This window comes from Camelus dromedarius, chromosome 23, assembly GCF_036321535.1.
Source record: "Camelus dromedarius isolate mCamDro1 chromosome 23, mCamDro1.pat, whole genome shotgun sequence".
Lineage (NCBI taxonomy): Eukaryota > Metazoa > Chordata > Mammalia > Artiodactyla > Camelidae > Camelus > Camelus dromedarius.
In genome coordinates, this window is record NC_087458.1 from 22,296,086 (window position 1) to 22,312,722 (window position 16,637).

Below are 16,637 nucleotides of genomic sequence, written 5' to 3' on the forward strand. Positions count from 1 at the left end.
ATGCAGTCCTGCCTTGGGTGGTGATTATGCGTGGGGCCCCTCTTTCCCAGGAGAACTGGAAAACCAGGCAGCACACAGGCTAGGAGCTGTGCTCCGGGGCAGTCCCCCCGGGTGAGAACTCCAGCTCTGCCCACCGCTGCAACCCTGGGCAAATCAGGTTTCTCATTTGTTGTAACGATTAATTGAAATAATAGATGGCAAAGGGCAGAGCACAGTACCTATGCTCTGCACATATTATTGCCACATAAAAAATACACATTAGTCATGAATAAATGTCAGGATTATTTTTGCCCTGGAATGACAGGATTGGGTCTTCTGTGGAAGCGTGTAAATATCACAGAGCCTAAAATAATTCTTTCCATACAGTGGGTTCACAGCAGATAGTCACCATTCAATAAAAGGACAACAATCTGAGAACACACTTAGGTCAGTGAGGGAAAAGAATTTGGGAGAGGGGCAAGTCCCCGGTGAAGAAGTGGGCTTTGCTGGGTGCTGGCCCCTCAGTGGGGCCCTGCTGCCTCCACCCCAGGCCCAGGGTCGGGGAGGGCCTGAGAGCCTGAGGCCACAGGGCACGTGGCTAGCCAGGCTGGCCAAGGTCACGGCTTTCTCTCCGGGTCAGGGCAGCATCTGCAGCCTATGCTGCTTCTCTGATTTTCTTCTCTCTGTCCCACTCTCACCACAGCCTCACACAACTGATAAACTAGAGAAATGAAACGGCTATCCTGGAAAACTTTAGGCCAAAAAAAAAAATCAAAAGACAGGGGAAAAAAAGGGGGGGAAAAAGGAAAAGGAAGAAAATAAGGAAAAGAAGAGATAATCCTACAAAAGTCAGCGTGTCCAAGCCCAAAGCCAGTCTGCTACATCCCATTCTTTCCGGACTTAACACAAGCCACCTGAGGCTGGAACGGCGGACACAAGGTCCAGACGGGCCCCGTCTCAGATTGGAACCTCCAGGGAGTGGGGACTGGTCTAGCTTATCACCAGGATCTGTGTAGTGTCAGCGTTTTCAGGGCCCCTTCAGGAGCTAACCCTTTCATTTGAGCTCCAGGATAAACGGCCACCATGATTCTCAGTGGAGGACACTCAGAGCCCAACAGTTTAGGTGACTGCTCGCAGTCGCAGGTTAGTAGCGAGCGGCCGCACGATGGACTGGGCATCGCAGGCTCTTTCCGTCACACGCTCTTCATTAACGCGGCGCCCACCCGCTCCTGGGGGGAGGCCCGGGGCATAGGAGCTGCTCCCTTCATGCTCTGTCTGACTGAACCAAATTCAGATCAAAAGGTGTGTTTTAACCTAAGAACACAGGCTTTTCTTATTGGCTCAGCTCCTCTGCGGGCCACTTCCCAGGCTAAGCATTTAGGCTACAGTGGAGCAGAAGACACAGATGGCCCCTGCCTGCGTACATCTTACAGCAAAATAATAAACAAAAAGTTACATAAATAACCAAATATCCGGAACTGTGGGCGGGCTCCGGAAAAGGGCGAAATGGTGGCAGGAGGGGCAAGGAGGGGCCAACCTCACAGAGGGGCTTGGGAAGGCCTCCATCAGAATGTGTGTTTTCATCTGAGCTTGGACGGACAGATCAAGAGTTATCTGGCCACAAAAGCTGGGGGAGTGTTTCCGGTGGAAAACCCAATATTAAGAAGACTGTAGCCTGGATGAAACCCTGGCTTCTAAAATCACCTGAGAAAAGGTTAGTCTGGCTATAAGAGATGGGGGTCGGGGAGGAGGGGCAAAGAGTTGCTTGGCAAGTGGGAGGGAGGCAGGGCCTGTTACAGAGGGTCCTTGGGACCCTGTGTGGGGGTGTCGGATTCTAAGAGCCACAGGAAGCCATCAAAGTGTTTTAAACTGGGGAGCAACATGACCAGGTTTTCCATGTAGAGGCGTGAAGACCAACCCCCGTGATGGCAATTATTTTAAAAGCCACCTCTTCGAAAGCTTTAATTTTCCACCTTTGATCCGCACCACTCCATGAGAGTTCCTACTCTCTAAATCCTGGGCTGCAGGTACCTGGGAAGGTAGGATGAGGCTACAAGGGAGAAATCACGAAGGGACCCTTTTGGAAAGGAAGAAAAAGGCAAATGACATTTTTTTCTTAGTGCCTACAATGTGCCAGGCATTGCCGAGGAATCCTCGTTTGTTATTGGACTTAATTCTGATTCCAGAAAAGAAATAGGATTTTCCAGTTTTTATTATTTTTTTCTCTAAGGAGAGCAGCTGAACTTTCAAGCCAAGTTTATCCATCCGTTCATTTCTCCACTCATTCATCACTTCGTTCTTTCATTCTGCAGAATGCCAGCTAGGTGTGACTACTGCTGGGCACTGGGATTCCACAGAAGAAGTTTCTTGTTGTCCAGAGGGAGTGGACAGCTACATGAACACTATGACAGTAGGTGATAATGATCTAAAAGACATATGCACGTATGCAGTGGGAGCTGCATGAAGGAAGACTGGGTTGGCCTGGGAGAGGAAGGCAGAGCTTTTAACAGCTGGTGATGTTTAAGCTGAAACTTGGAGGTAACAGCAATTGCGAGTGGCAGCAATGTGGGAGAGGGTGTTCCTGGGAGAGACAGCTGCAAGTCTGAAGGGTTGGATTCACGGGAGAAAATATGCCGTGTTTAAGGAGGTACAAGGAGTTAAACTTTGGAAGGTTACACTCTGGAGTGGGTACAACCTAACCATGTAAGTGAAGACAAAACTAGACAGTGAACTGCCCTCGTCGTGATGTGCTAAGGACTCTGGATTGTATTTGCTGGATTATGCAGAGCCATTGAATTACCTCGCTGCTCTGTGATCCGAAGTCCGTATTAGACAGATGGCTCTGACTGGTCTAACAGGAAAATCAGTAAGAAGGCCACAGCAGTAGGAAGACAGTGGCCTGACACTACAATGGATGACTGAAATACTTAGGCTGTGACAGGGGCTATAATAAAAAGAGGATGGATTTAAGAAATCTGTGGCCCTGGGTGATGGAATAGACGTTAGGAATAAGAAAAGTCTGGGAAGTGCCTCTGGTCCCCAGTTCGGGCAACTTCACAGGACATAGTGCCATTCCCTGGGATGAAAGCAGCAGGTCTGATCAGGGGGGAAGGCGGTGAGCTCATGTTTGTGGAGACACCTGTTTGGTTATATTACCTGACCTACTTGTTTCTAAACTGCAATCATAGACTGGACTGAAATATGGCATTCGAGATTATCCAGTCCAACGGAAGAAGGACAATGAGGCCAAGAGATTGGAAAATTGGCGGAGGATCTACCAGAGAGGTAAGGAGAGGAACACACGCTGGGCCACTGACGCCAGGACTTAGCTCCCCTCTGCTCCTCCTTTGCTTCCTCACTCCTCCTCTCTATTCTTCGGGAAAAAAGGGAACAATTAGAAGGAAAAGCAGAAGAGAAGAGAGAATGGTACAGACAATGCCCAAGAAAGAAGAGAGAAGAAACACAGGCTGGTGACCCAACTCCCGCCTGGGCCACCGGGTCCGTGTGTTTAGAAATTGAAGGTTCAAAACATGGCCAGATGGGAGCTTTCTCTCCACCCTTCTCTGAAGACCAGTGCAAGGAGACAGGGACGGGCTAAGCTCTGATGATGGCCCTGCAGAAAGCAGGGACTCCAGGCCCCCTCTCCTACGAAGCTCTTCTGTTCTGCAGGTCTGCACACCCCGTCCCATCAGATGGGGCTGTGAGCAAGCCCCCCGACTCTGCTGTTCCCAGCAACGTGAACAGGAGCTCTCGGGGAACCACTGCAGCAGCCTTGCGAGCTCACAGAAGACCGAGTGGGACAAGCAAGGGGGAGGCTAGGCACTGGCTTAGAACCACTGCAGCTTCGGTTTCCATGGCAACACAAGCCCCTCCTTCCCATCATCCTTTCAAGCCCCCCCTCCAGTGGTCTCTTCCCTTCCACTTCTCTTCCCATAGTCACTTCTATCGTAGGCCAAAGGAACAATTCATCTTTTTGCTCCTGTGAAAACCCTTATTTTCAAACACTCAGTGAAATATCTGTGGCAGAGGCAGGCAGGCGAGAGAAAAACACACACACACGTGTGCAAAATCCTTCCCGTGGGTTTGAGCATCACCTGTGAAGCAAACTGACACCCCAGGTGTCCCTTCGAAGAGAAAAGAGAGAGCAATTATCACCCCACCTGGACAGGCAGCCCTCTCAGGCGGGCCCGCGGCTCACTGCTGTGCCTACCGCCCCTCGTCCCCAAGGTGGCCTCAGCCTGTGTCTCAGAAGCCCCACACCTGGAGCGTTTGTGTGTTTTATTTCTGTCGTTGTTGTTAGCGTATGTGTTTTTGCCCTTTCTGTTCTTTTCATCCTTGAGATCAGAGAGCGAGGGCACTGCCTCTGCCGAGTTGATCCAGCCTACCCTTTCGGGTCCACTGGTTTCCGCCCAGCCCCTTTGGAAAGGGAGGCGCGGAGGGAAAGGACAGGTGGCTGGGAAACGTCATAACCCAGCTGCAGAGTATGAGGCAGAAAGAGCTGCAAGGACGTGGAGTTTGGTGCTTAGGGTCAGAGAGATGGGCAGGGAGCCAACCTGCGCCAGGAGAAGGTGGCCAGGGCCTTCCCTTTGGGATCTGTGCCTCAAAGGCTCCTGCTAGTCCAGCGGCAGCTGGTCCCATGCTTGGGGTCACTTAGGGGAGCTGGTCCCCCTGCCATGCCAACATGGGAGACACTGCCGGGCCTCTCCCCACAGCCATCCCCCGAGGCTCTCTGAACACGGCCGTGGAGACTGACTGCAGTCCTCCCCGTCTACCTTCTTCCTTCCGGCCCTTGTTGCTCACAGACCTGGACGAATGCTGAGCTGTGAGTCCTAAGTCATCATCATCGGTGCTGCAGATGCCTTGATTTGATTTAATATGCAAAAATGCAAATCTAAGCAAATTAGGTGCCTGGAATAGCTAAACAAAAAGTCTCACTACCCCTGTTCTCACAGGGAGCTCAGCTGGCCCCATCACCCCCTTGGGTTATGTGGAAAGCCCTCTGGTGTTGGGGACACGTCCCCGAGCCAGGAGTCCCAGGCGTCTTACCCTCTGGGTCTGGTTGTTGGTCACCAGTTCATAGATGGGGGCTGCTCTGGTCACCTCCAGCAGCACCGGCTCGGCAGGGGTGTCGGGGCCGGATGTCACATGACACAGGGGGCAGGACGAGGGGCACCGCCCCCTGCTCTGGCACTCCATGAGGACTCCCGCCGCCATGCGCTTGGTGCCAGACTCTGACAGGCTGGCGATGTACTCCGGGAAAGTCAGCACCTTGGGGTCTCTCTCCCGCTCCTCTGACTCGTCGGATGGGGAGTTGCCTGCCCGACACAAAAAGGAAAGGAACAGTGAGTGGGGAGAAAGAGCAAGGCCGTGCATGGCCTCGTGGCCCCTGCGTGCTGGAATCAAGTCCTTGAGAGGCCAGGAAATGTCTGTGAGAGGGTGAGAATCGGATGCTCAATTTGGGGAACTCATCCTCCCGGAAACCCACAGAGTTGGAAATGGCCCTTTCAAATGTGAGACCAGGCTTTTTCCTTTTTCTGAGATTCATCAGCTCCACGGATCCTTTCAGAGGGAGGCTTCTGCAGTCTTTGCAGGAGCCATGACTGTCATCAATAATACAAACAGTAACAGCAGTGATTGTTCTGTGACTCAGTTTCTTCATCCATAAAATGAGGATATTAATAGTACCCGCCTCTAGCATTGTGTAATAAATAAACAGCAAATTATTTTTAAAGCACATAACACAATGGCTAGCGCATGTCAAATCATCATCGTCACAGTTTTAATCATAACTGTCAGCAAGTCTCACGTCTGAACTATGAAAGTGAGATCTGTTCGAGACTTCCCTTAACCCCTACAATGGCTCTCTGTGTGAGTTCTGTCATTGTACCCATTTTACAGATGAGGAAAGTCAGGCCAAGAGCCTCAAGACCACAGAGCTTGTAGATTGTGAGATCTGGGATTTGAATCTGTTTTCATCTGATCTTAAAGTCTTTCAGTCATAGAGAAGGACGGGACTTCCCTGCTTCATTATTAATCACTGCATTGAAGAGGGGGAGGGAATTTTGACTTTTTCAAAAAGACTTACACTCCAAAGCCTGACAGGTGGGTTCACATCACCCCAATTGATGAGTAAAAGGTAGTTGGGAAGCTCCTGGTTTATTTTTGGTGAAACACTGGAAATGCCTGCCAGAAAATAATAGTTTGTTCCCTTTATGATTCCAAGCCTTTATGGTTTTTCATTTAAGTCATTCATTCTAGAGGAAGATGGAGGCAGAATCTGCTAACACAAAGCTCTGGGTTCCTTATGAGACCCCTGACCCTTCGTGGCAAGTTGCAGTCCCGAGTGTGAAACAATTTCAGGGCGGTGGCTGGGCTCGGGAAACAATAAGCAGATGCACAGCATTCCTTCTGGTCCTCTCAGGCACACCAAGGATGTGCTCCCTGATGGGCCCGAGCTGGGGGACAACTAAGGGGGAAGGATTTGCAAAGTGGTTCCATAGGGTGATCATGAGATTCGACTTATGACTTCACAGCAGAGTTCTCTCTTACAGGCTTCAGGCAGTTCCGTTATTCTCCCCCTTGTTTGGACCATTTGGTCCAACCAAGTAAGACCAACCAACCAAGTAAGGCCACGTGGAAGTGTCACGAGGCAGTTCGGCACTGCTGTTTCCCAGATAAGCACCGTCACTGTGCAGGTGAGGCATTTTTGCCTGCAGCTCCACTGACACAAAACTCCTCCTGCACACGAAGGCAAGGACTCACTCAGAGAGTATAAACATGGAGTATAGTTTATCTCACACGTGCATTTTGTTTAACAACGTATCCAGGGCTGAGCTCAAGCCCTTCCCAGGTCACATGAGAACTGCACCACTGCACACAACAAAACCAAGAACAGTGCTGTCAAACGGGAGGCCCAGGAGCCCACACCTGCTAGCCCCAGAGTCACTCCAAGCCAAGTGCATCTCGATGAACATCCAGGCTCATGTAACTCATTCAACCCCATGGCTGGGAGTGTTTGTAAAGTGGCCACGACCTGCCAGGATCTCCTCACCCAGGCCCTGGCCAGGCCTCCGGTCGTCTTCATCAGGCTGTTGGGAGCGGGCCTGAACAAGTGGGGGTCGGGTGAGAGCTTTGCACCCTTGATGTGATTTCTAGAAAAACAGGCCCTCGAGAAAGTGAATGAAATTTTTAAAAAAAATCAGTGAAGAGACAGTGCTTCTTTTCAAGATAATATTTAAAACATTTCACTGTGCAAACCCTGCCAGAGAGCTTGAGGGTCTCTTGCCAGCCCCTGGTACCCCTCACGCTCAGATTCGTTTCTTTCATTATCAACCCACTCGTCTTTCTAACCTCGTGGGGGTTGAGAAAGTATTCAACAAAGAGCCTGGGGAAAGGGTTTCTACAAAATGACCACTAGATGGCGATATTGAGTCTAAAATGACCACTGTGAGAGGAAAGGTGTGATAAATTCCGTGCGGCCACATTGATACCACAGAAAATAAACTTATGGAAATGTTAACACCTGGCTACTTTTTTAAAAAATATGATAGTACAGTTTTCTTTTAATCGAATAATAAAAAAAGGTTGAGCAAAACAATTTCATAAATTTTACCCTAACAAGAAAAATATAGAGTGAAAGACACAAGGTAATCATGGGAGCCACAAGATAATGAAGGGAAAATAAAACAAGGGAAAATAAAAATCCCCGTCCAAGCCCTTCACATGGAGTAAATATACTTCGATAAATAATATGTCATCAGATTCCTTTCTCTCCCCTTTAATCCCCAGATACCCAGAAACTCCTCCCACACCCCACGTGCACATTCATATATGTAACATACAACCTCAGCCTATTCATCCCTTAGGGTGTAGCCCTGGTAGACAAACCGGCCACTAGAGGGCACTGCAACCCCAAACACTGTGGAGCTGAACCACAGCCTCCCTGACTTCAGGGCTTCATCATCAAGGCCCATAATTGCCGTAAATATTTGAGAGGCTGCTCCTCTGGCTGCTGCCTTCCTGCTTTCCCAATTAAAATCACGAGGCAACGAATGCCCCTCAGTGTCCTTCAGCCCTGGATTGGTGCAGCGGTAGGCAGTAGAGAGGCACAGAAGATGATGGAGGCCACCAGACCCTTGTTTTAATCGGAACTATATTTTCCTTCTCCTGCAAATACTCAGGTCCATACAGAGCTGGCCCTGCTGGAGGCCAAGGCGAGCTGCCCCTCTGGTCCCTTCCTCCTGCAGGATGGAGCTGTCTGGAGAGGCGTGAGATTTACACAGAAGTAATGAGCAGCTAGCTCCCCAAAGCCATCTATCCAGGCTCCAGTGAAGAATAGAGATGTGTGTATGAGAGAGATTTTTCGAAAAGGAAATGCATTTTCCATGTGCAGTTAAAGATACAATGGGGAAATACTCCTTAAAATGATGGAGTCCGGTGGCATAAGTCCAGATAAATCTCCCTTTGCCCAAAGGGAGCGCCAATAACCATCATGTCTGTGGCAAGTCAAAGAGCAGCTCAAATCCTCAAAGCTTCAGGGGAGTCTGATCTTTGACACTTGCTTTTAGCCACATCCCCCACCCCCACCCCAACCCCGCTGTGTCAGAGTGGGTGGTAGGAAGGTCTGTGTGTGGAGAGTCAGGGAGGAGGCACTGCCTTATCTCCTCAAAGTGCAGTGGCTGCCTTCTGTCATCAGCCCCTCCAAGTAGAGTCTTTTCTTACTTCTTCCCTCTTCTGGCCTCTAGATCCTGGGTAGAAATGCTCTAGTAATCTGAGACACTACATTGTCTCTTAAAAAAACGGACATTCTATTTCAACAAATACGCAGTTTCTGGACTTAAGAATAAGCTACAATTAAAGTCTTAAAAGATTAGAACTGACAAAGGTGCCTTCTGACCTAGAATAGCCAAGTGTGGCCCTCCTCTGACTCCTGTTTGCATAATTCACCCCACTCTTCTCAGGGGAGGCTTTGGGGTCCCCAAGACACTTAGCTTTCTCACAAGTAGAAGAACAGCCAACCTGGAACATCGTTAACAACCCTGAAACTGCAAAGCATTTTGCAAATGCAGTTTGCTATAAATAAATGCCATTTGCTTTAGGCTAAATCTGTATCCGACAGCACTCAGTGGATGAGTTTCCCCAATAGAATATCATGGTATGAGCTTATTGGCATCTTCAGTGTTCAGAATCTCTTTGTGGATGTGCCTATGGCCTTAGGCATCCACATATTGACCCGCCGAGACTCGGGAGCACATGAAGATGATAAAAGTAACTGACCCATCCGCATGCAGGGTGTGCTCTGCTGGTGGAAACTGACAAGTCATGAAGGTGAATTAGTTGTGATGAAGTAAATTGGTACAATTCCTGTAGGATTCGGGGACCACTTAAGAATCTCTCTCCTGAGTTGGTGCCCAAGGCAATGAGATGCTAATAACATTACGGCTAGAACTACCCAGGTAGTTCATTAGGCAGCCAAGAAGTCAAAGGAAACTCATCACAGCCCAGCTTTTAGAGATGGCTTAAAATCCACAAGAAAGAAAGCTTGACACAGGGTAGGTGAAGCACGGCTGGAGCAAACTGCACCTGAAGCCCACCAGCACCCCAGTTTCTAGGGCCTGCCCCCACCCAGCCCCACACTGGAATTCCTGGAGTTTTACCAGAATTCACATTTCCGCCCATGCACCCAAGCTCAAGTCAGTCTCTCAGAGTGTTGGTCAGTAGACAGAGAGGGTCACGTCACCCTGGATGGCCTTAAATTGAACTCCTAGACCTGCCATGGGACACATTGTCTGAGACCAGAACAAAATACAATACGATGGATTCATACTCAGGGAAAAGCAGACAGGGCATAAACTGGTCACTTCTCCCTACACCTCAAGATGAGCTAACAAGTGCCCTGGGGTCAAGGGATTACGTCTTCTTCATATTGAAACTCCTCTCCCTAGCCCAGGGGTATACATCCATTTCCATATCCATCTCTTGTTCTACCTATCTGTATCTATATACCCGTGGACTGTATATATTATTGGGGGGGGAAGGGCACTGAATATATTAAGTCATGGCCGTACATCTAAAATTTAAAAAGAAGTCAAACACAAAGAATAAAACCGGAGCATTTGTAAACTGTCTCTAGCCCCTTACCAAAGCTTCAAACAATCAAGCAGAAAGAACCAAGCGTTATCTGATGACAGCCAAATCTGCATCTCTCACCGGGACTGCTTCCCCCAGTATAACAAACAGAACCTAAACACACTTGCTCGGAAGTTCATTTGAAAGTGCAGCAGGCACCTCAAACTCAACGTGTCCCAAACCGCAGGACTCATTTCTCCACACCCTCCCCGGCAAGCAGCCCCTCCGCTTGCAGGTCCCGGCCCAGCAAAGGAGCCAGAAATCCTGGCATCGCTGCAGGTTCTTTCTTGTTCTCGCAATCAATCTCCCAGTATTCTTGAGTCTTCGTTCCTCAGCTCCCCTCAACCGTCCACCTCTCTGCCTGGCCGCTGCCGTCCCCAGGGCAGAGCAGTCTAAAGTGTGAGGTCGGGGTCAGGCTGCTGGCTGTGGTTTCTGACTTACCCCTTGTTAGCTGTGGCACGTAGGGGGTGTTTCTTGACCTTTCTGTGCCTGGCCTTCCTCGTCTATCAAATGGAGACAAAGACTGTACTGACTGAGCAAGGCTGCGGTAAAGCCTGACTGAGCTAGTCCACGGGGAGAGCTGAGCAGAGCTGGGACACGGTGAGCATCTCTCAAATTCATGATTCCGACAATGCCCGTCTACCTACCCTGCCACCAGCCACACCATCAAATGGTGGGCTCCTTGAAGGTGAAATTACGCCTTGTTCTCCACTGTAACATCCCACAGTGCCTAACATGTAATGTAACTAATGCATTTGACACTTCATTAAACAAATATTTATCAAATGCCTACAAATGTGTGTCCAATTAATAAATCATTTATAATGACTCTTATACGAAGTGACTACTCTTTGTGCTCTGTAGGCACGAACTAGGCAGGCTGGGTTTAAATTCATTTCTTGCTTTGCTGTCCTGGGTTCTTTGAGATTTCCTAGAAGAGGCACATCAGTTCAGAGTCAGTTCCACTACTTTCAGGCACAAACGGGAACTGGTCAGAGATAATTCAGTTGCAAAGATTTGTGATGATACTGCAGAAATCCTTTTTGCAGATTTTGAAAGCACACACGTGCATCTCGGAGGTTACTGAGGTGCGTTAAGTCATCACCTTGAGATGTAAGGATTTCAGCTTAAGAAAAGGAGTAGCCAGTTGTAGTGCTGAAGAGACAGTGGTTCTCCTGTGACTAGAAAATGTGAGAAAGGTGTGGCCACTAATGTCACAACGTGGCAGAGGGGCATGGCTGGTGTCCTGGGCCTGTGAGGTCATGGGGACCATTGGCTGGGGTGGAGGTGAGGTGGAGGTACATCGCTGGGGGTTCTGGGTGGCTCTGAGACCTGAGTGATACCGTAGGACCAGGATTCAGCATCACATCACCCACTTCTCCAGCCAACAAGGCGGTGATTGTTACAGCAAGAGAGGGAGGCATTCTGGACCCCAAGGATGGTCACAGGGATGAAACGTGCAAACCCACATCTTCTGCACTTTTTCCACTCTGCCCCATCTCAGCCGGCACACAGGAGCCCGTCCACCCACATTACCAGCCAGGCATTCATCACGACCCATTAGCTCAGGGGAACCACATCTTTCTTTTGGGAATTAAATACTGGACAACGTTGGTTCACAACAATCCAACATGCTCTGAAACAGTCCCAACTCTGAAGAGTTTGCACTCTTGTCCTTCCTTACAAATAAATCCACAATTAAAAAACAAAAATCCTTTGTCAGGATGTATCCTTTACTTTGTGGTCTAAAATTAAAGTTATATTAAGAGATACAAGCTATGAAGTATAAAATAAGTAAGATATAAGGATGTAATATGTACCAAAAAAATGAAAGTTACTGTATTGCTTCAGATCTCATTCTTTGGTATTCCTACAGGGAGTTTCTGGAAATAGTGGACGGTCTTTGTCATAAGCAATTGCAGCGTGTCCCAGTGTGGTGAAGTCCAGTGTAATAATTAGTGGTCATCAGATACCCACTGGACATCTCACAACGCACCATAAGTGGGGACCTTCAAGAAAAGGTGTCTTCTGGAAAACTGAATTTTTTGTTTAACTGGTACTTCACCAGAAAATGCTTACTTTTCCTCTAATTCTTGTTGATACTTCTCTAAAAATGTGGTTTTCCAGCTTTCTGTCTCCCTCATGAAGCACTGCCTACCAAACAGATTAAACCTTTCCCCAAGGTGCCTCCTGGTGATGATTTTGTGCATCCGTTATGACCATGCAGCTTTGGAAGCTGTAGGAGGCAGAGATCAAATGGTATGTATTCCCCAAACAGCTCTTAAAAAGTTGACCGATAACACAAGGTTCCATTTTCTTAAGGTCGCCACCCTCTTAACGGGCACATCGTCAAACAAATAACCCCCTGGTTGAGGTTCCCGGCTCAGTCGGCTCATGTGAAGTTGAAGTTTTGGTGTAGACGCAGTGCTCTGTCTTTGCCAAAGGTTGTCAGTCAGCTTTGACGTGGGAACAGTTGATTTCATAACACATTGACAAACTGGAATGTTGGTCATAGTGACGTTCCAACTGGGATGAGAGATTGAGTCCAAGAAAGCGCGGACTGCAGCGTCCACCAAGGGATCAATAAAAACACAAAGACAGCCTTTGCTTAGCAGTGGCCCCAAGGGCACCCCCTTCTTAATCTTCAACTTAGTGTGAAAAGGAAACTATGAAGACAGCCCAGTGATGCAACCACCACTTGAAGGATGCCCGGTGATGCCCCTCTGCACAGCCCACGCATCTCAAGAAGGACGGAAATGAAACCCAAGACTTCCTAGGAAGCCCTAAAAGCTTTTACTACAAAAATGAGCTCTTCTAATCAGCTAGACCGCTAGTCCCCATGGGGCAAGAAGCTGCCTCCAGTTTTGCTGGATGTCCCGCACTGGATAAGCAGTGAACAGACACACAGGGATGAAAAGCAGCAGGGATTTGAGCTCTTTCTAGTCTCTGATTGCCTGCGATTCCTCCGGACTGCAACCCGAAGCCCATTAGGATTTGTCATACAAGCCAGGCCAGGAAACCTGAAGTGCTTCAGCGGGGTTATCCGGAAGCACTTAGCAAGCGCGCACGTGGGAGGGTGTGAAGGCTGTGGGAGACGGCTGGTACGGTGCGGTCCCCACGCTCCCTCAAATTGTCTGTATTTCTAACTCTTTCTCTTTCCTTCTTTCTTCCTTTCTTCCTCTCTTTCTCTCTTTCTTTCTTTCTTTCTTTTTCTTTCTTTTCTTTCTTTCTTTTCTTTTTCTTTCTTTCTTTTTCTTTCTCTTTCTCTTTTTCCTTTCCTTCCTTCCTTTCCTTTCCCTTTCCTTCCCTTTCCTTTCCCTTTCCTTCTTCCTTCCTTCCTTTCTCTATTTCTTTACTTTCTTTCTCTCTATCTCTCTCCCTCCTCCCTCCTTCCATCCCACCCCCTCTGCTCCCATCACCCCTGGTAGAAGCAATCCCACGGATACTTTGCGCCTGTGTCCAGTGGGCTACCTCCCACCCTGCATCAGGCTGAGTTGGTTTTATGCCTTGTCCGTCCCACTCAGCCCCCCGACCCCCTGGGGTGGGGACGTGCTCACCCCGTCCTTAGAGCCCGGCAGCTGCTAGTCTGTAGCTGCTCCCTATCACGATCTGTCATAAACGCGTGTGTGCGTGGTCTAACACCGTCCTTTTGTAAAGTTTATGTGATTCCAGTTTTCGTTTGCCTGTTACAGCCCCATTTCTTTATTCACCAAGTGCCTTTCCTGTGGCTCTTGAGTAGATCACCAAGAGTTTGATTCATACCGAGTCTTTCTCTCTGCTTCCTGGGGCTGCCATGACAAACGACGCCACATGAGTGGCTTAAAACAACAAGAATTTATTTCCCCAAGTCTGGGGATCAGAGTCCAAAGCCAGCGTGTCGGCCGGGCCATATCCCCTCTGAAGGCCCCGGGGGAGGGTGCCTCCTTGCCTCTTCTAGCTTCTGCTGGCTCTCGGCGCCCCTCGGCATTTCCTGGCTTGCAGTGGCCTCACTCCAATCTTGGCCTCACATGTTACGTGGCCTTCTCTGTGTGTCTGCGTCCTAATCTCCCTCTCCCTTCTCTTATAAAGACACTAGTCACTGGACTTAGGGCCCACCTAAATCCAGGATAACATCGTCTTAACCTAATTAAATCTGCAAAGACCCTATCTCCAAATAAGGCCACATTCTGCAGTTTCAGATGGGCATGAATTTTGGAGGGGACCCTGCTCAACCCACTGCAGCACCCACAGCCTTTAATATTGTAACATTGACCTGCCAGCCCTCTCCTGACCCACAGCCAGTGACGGTTCATTTACTGGCCACTGGGGAGCTGGCTGTCCATCCCTTCAACTTCCTCCCAGGGCAATGGGAAGAGGGAAGATGATTCTGGCTCCATCAGCGCCCCTGGCCTGGCCGCAGCTGCCTGCAGGTCCTTGTCAACATCCAAGTAAACCTGACACAGAGATTCAGAGTCACAGCCTCCTGGGTGTGCGGACCTGCACTGGATTATCCCTGCTGATTCGCCACAGACAGAGCGGCATGGAGAGGGGGTTGGGGGAGAGGGCGAGGCTGAGAGAGAGCTGAGAATGAGGAAGGCCTGCGGGATTCGTCCTTTTCAAATCTCCATTAGCAGAAGGACCAGGTGAACGAGTGGGCATGCTCGGCGGGCTGCCAGGAAAGAGCCTCCTGTGCCCTTGTCTGGAGATTAAGGCTTCCCCCCCCTCCCCAGTCTTGTTTCTCCTGTCTGGGAGGCTAAGCTGAGAAGCCAGGTGGGTACCCCCAGACCCCTCAGGAGCAGGCACCTTCCCTCTTTCCTGGCCCTCCCCAAGAAGAAGCCAGAAAAACACAGGGACAAGTAGAGGGAGAAAACCGTAATAGAAACAGAAAGCGTGTAGAGGAAAGGGCGTGCCCAGCACCAGCTTTGGCCTCTGCTCATGTTGAGGGCTCCCCTGGGGGCCTCTGTGAGCTTCTGGCTGCATCCGCAGAGTGGGACTAGCAATGCTGCCCTCTGACTGCCATGCGGCGTATTTCTCAGCCAGGGGGTGCCCGTGAGTGCCTTTAGCTTTGCCAGAACCATCAGCTCCATCTACCCTGTTACTCTTTTTCTTCCATCTCCTCTCCTACAGGTTCCAGCTCCTACCTCATCACCTCTTTCCTTTCTGGCTTCAAGCCTGGAGAAGACAAGCAGAGCCCGGGGAAACCCCTGGGCAGTTCCGAAACGGGTAAAACTGACACGTGACCATAGCTTGCCTTGTCTCCACGTGACAAAAACCGGGCAGGACACTGTGTGTACAGTGTGTGCGTGTGTGTGTGTGTGTGTGTGTCTGGGGATGCTAACACAAGTGGCATGCAGGCAGAAGTCCTCGGGGCTCGTGGGGTTCCACAGCGAAAGATTCAGTGCCTCGCTGAGATGCTGCATAGGCTAGCTTATAAATATATCTAACTACCAAATGGTCTAGAAATTTTTAATAAAAATATTATTCAATAATAATACTACTCTAACCAGCAAGGGAATGCTGTAACGATCTCCATTTTCCTCTCGATACTCATCTAGCTTCTGTTTTTCAAATGAATTTGGATGTTAAATCCTTTTGCTGCCCTGACCAATTTATTCTGCAAATTAACTATATGTGACAGGACTTTAGGTCTGTTGCCACTTAGCTTTGCCTCACTGAGATTTATGCTGCTTTCCTGCGCGTTGGAGCCACCACCAGCTCAAATAGATTGCGGCTCCTGGTGGTGATTTTGGATTCCGCACGAGCACCTCACTTCTTGGTCCTCTTCTCTTGAGTTTAAAAAGCGCTGAGTGGGCCGGGCCCCTTCCACCTCTCGGTGACCCGTGCCCTCTGTTCTCAGACACCCTGGTCTCTGCAGCTGCCTGTCCAGCCTTAATGAATCTCCCATTGTAAGGCGTGGTTTCACCCAGAGCCGGGGCCCACGCTGCTTTGTGAGGGAGACTCAGCCTGGCTGCGACACAATTTGTAAATGGCGGCAAGAGCCAGATGCGGGAAAGCAAGGATTACAAGATGAAGAGGCTGGCAATGATGGAGCATGGCTGCTGAGCCCAAGAATATAATCTCAGATTGTACTAAGAGAGTGCGGTGACCAAGCGATGGAGAGCAACAGTGCCTGGTCAAGCCACACACCATGATTTGGTTCAGCTCTGAGTGACCCAAGTCGGGAGAGGCTCTGCCAAAAGGGAGGGCAGCCAGGCTTCCAGGGCACATGGAGACGGTGCGACGTGAACAGTGGTTGACGGAATTAAGGGAGTTAGGATGGATACAGGGAGACTTGGAAGCAGGCTTGGCAGCTCTCTCTGTAAATATTTGAAGGGAAGAGGGATCACATGAATTCCGTATGTGTGAGAAGGCAAAACAAAGACCCAAGAGGGGAAAGGAGAGAGAGGTGAGTTGACTGAACCACAAATTTTCACTGAGTCTGCTACGTGTCAGGTATAGTACTCAGTGCTCATGTATACAGGTCATAGGAGAGAAAGCTCATTTTCGGGTGTGTGTGGTGGGGGGAGTAGATAGAAGGGAGACACTGATAA

General features: G+C 49.4%; 1 protein-coding gene across 2 annotated transcripts in view; it reads right to left on the reverse strand.

Annotated features, from left to right (window-relative positions):
• Nucleotides 1-16,637, reverse strand: part of ASTN1 (astrotactin 1) — a 293,056-nt gene that overhangs the window by 28,207 nt on the left and 248,212 nt on the right. For both annotated transcript variants that reach the window (XM_031435723.2, XM_031435722.2), the window contains exon 17: nucleotides 5,026-5,294. In XM_031435723.2, the coding sequence (XP_031291583.2) occupies nucleotides 5,026-5,294 (269 nt within the window). The remainder of the gene's footprint in view (nucleotides 1-5,025; nucleotides 5,295-16,637) is intronic.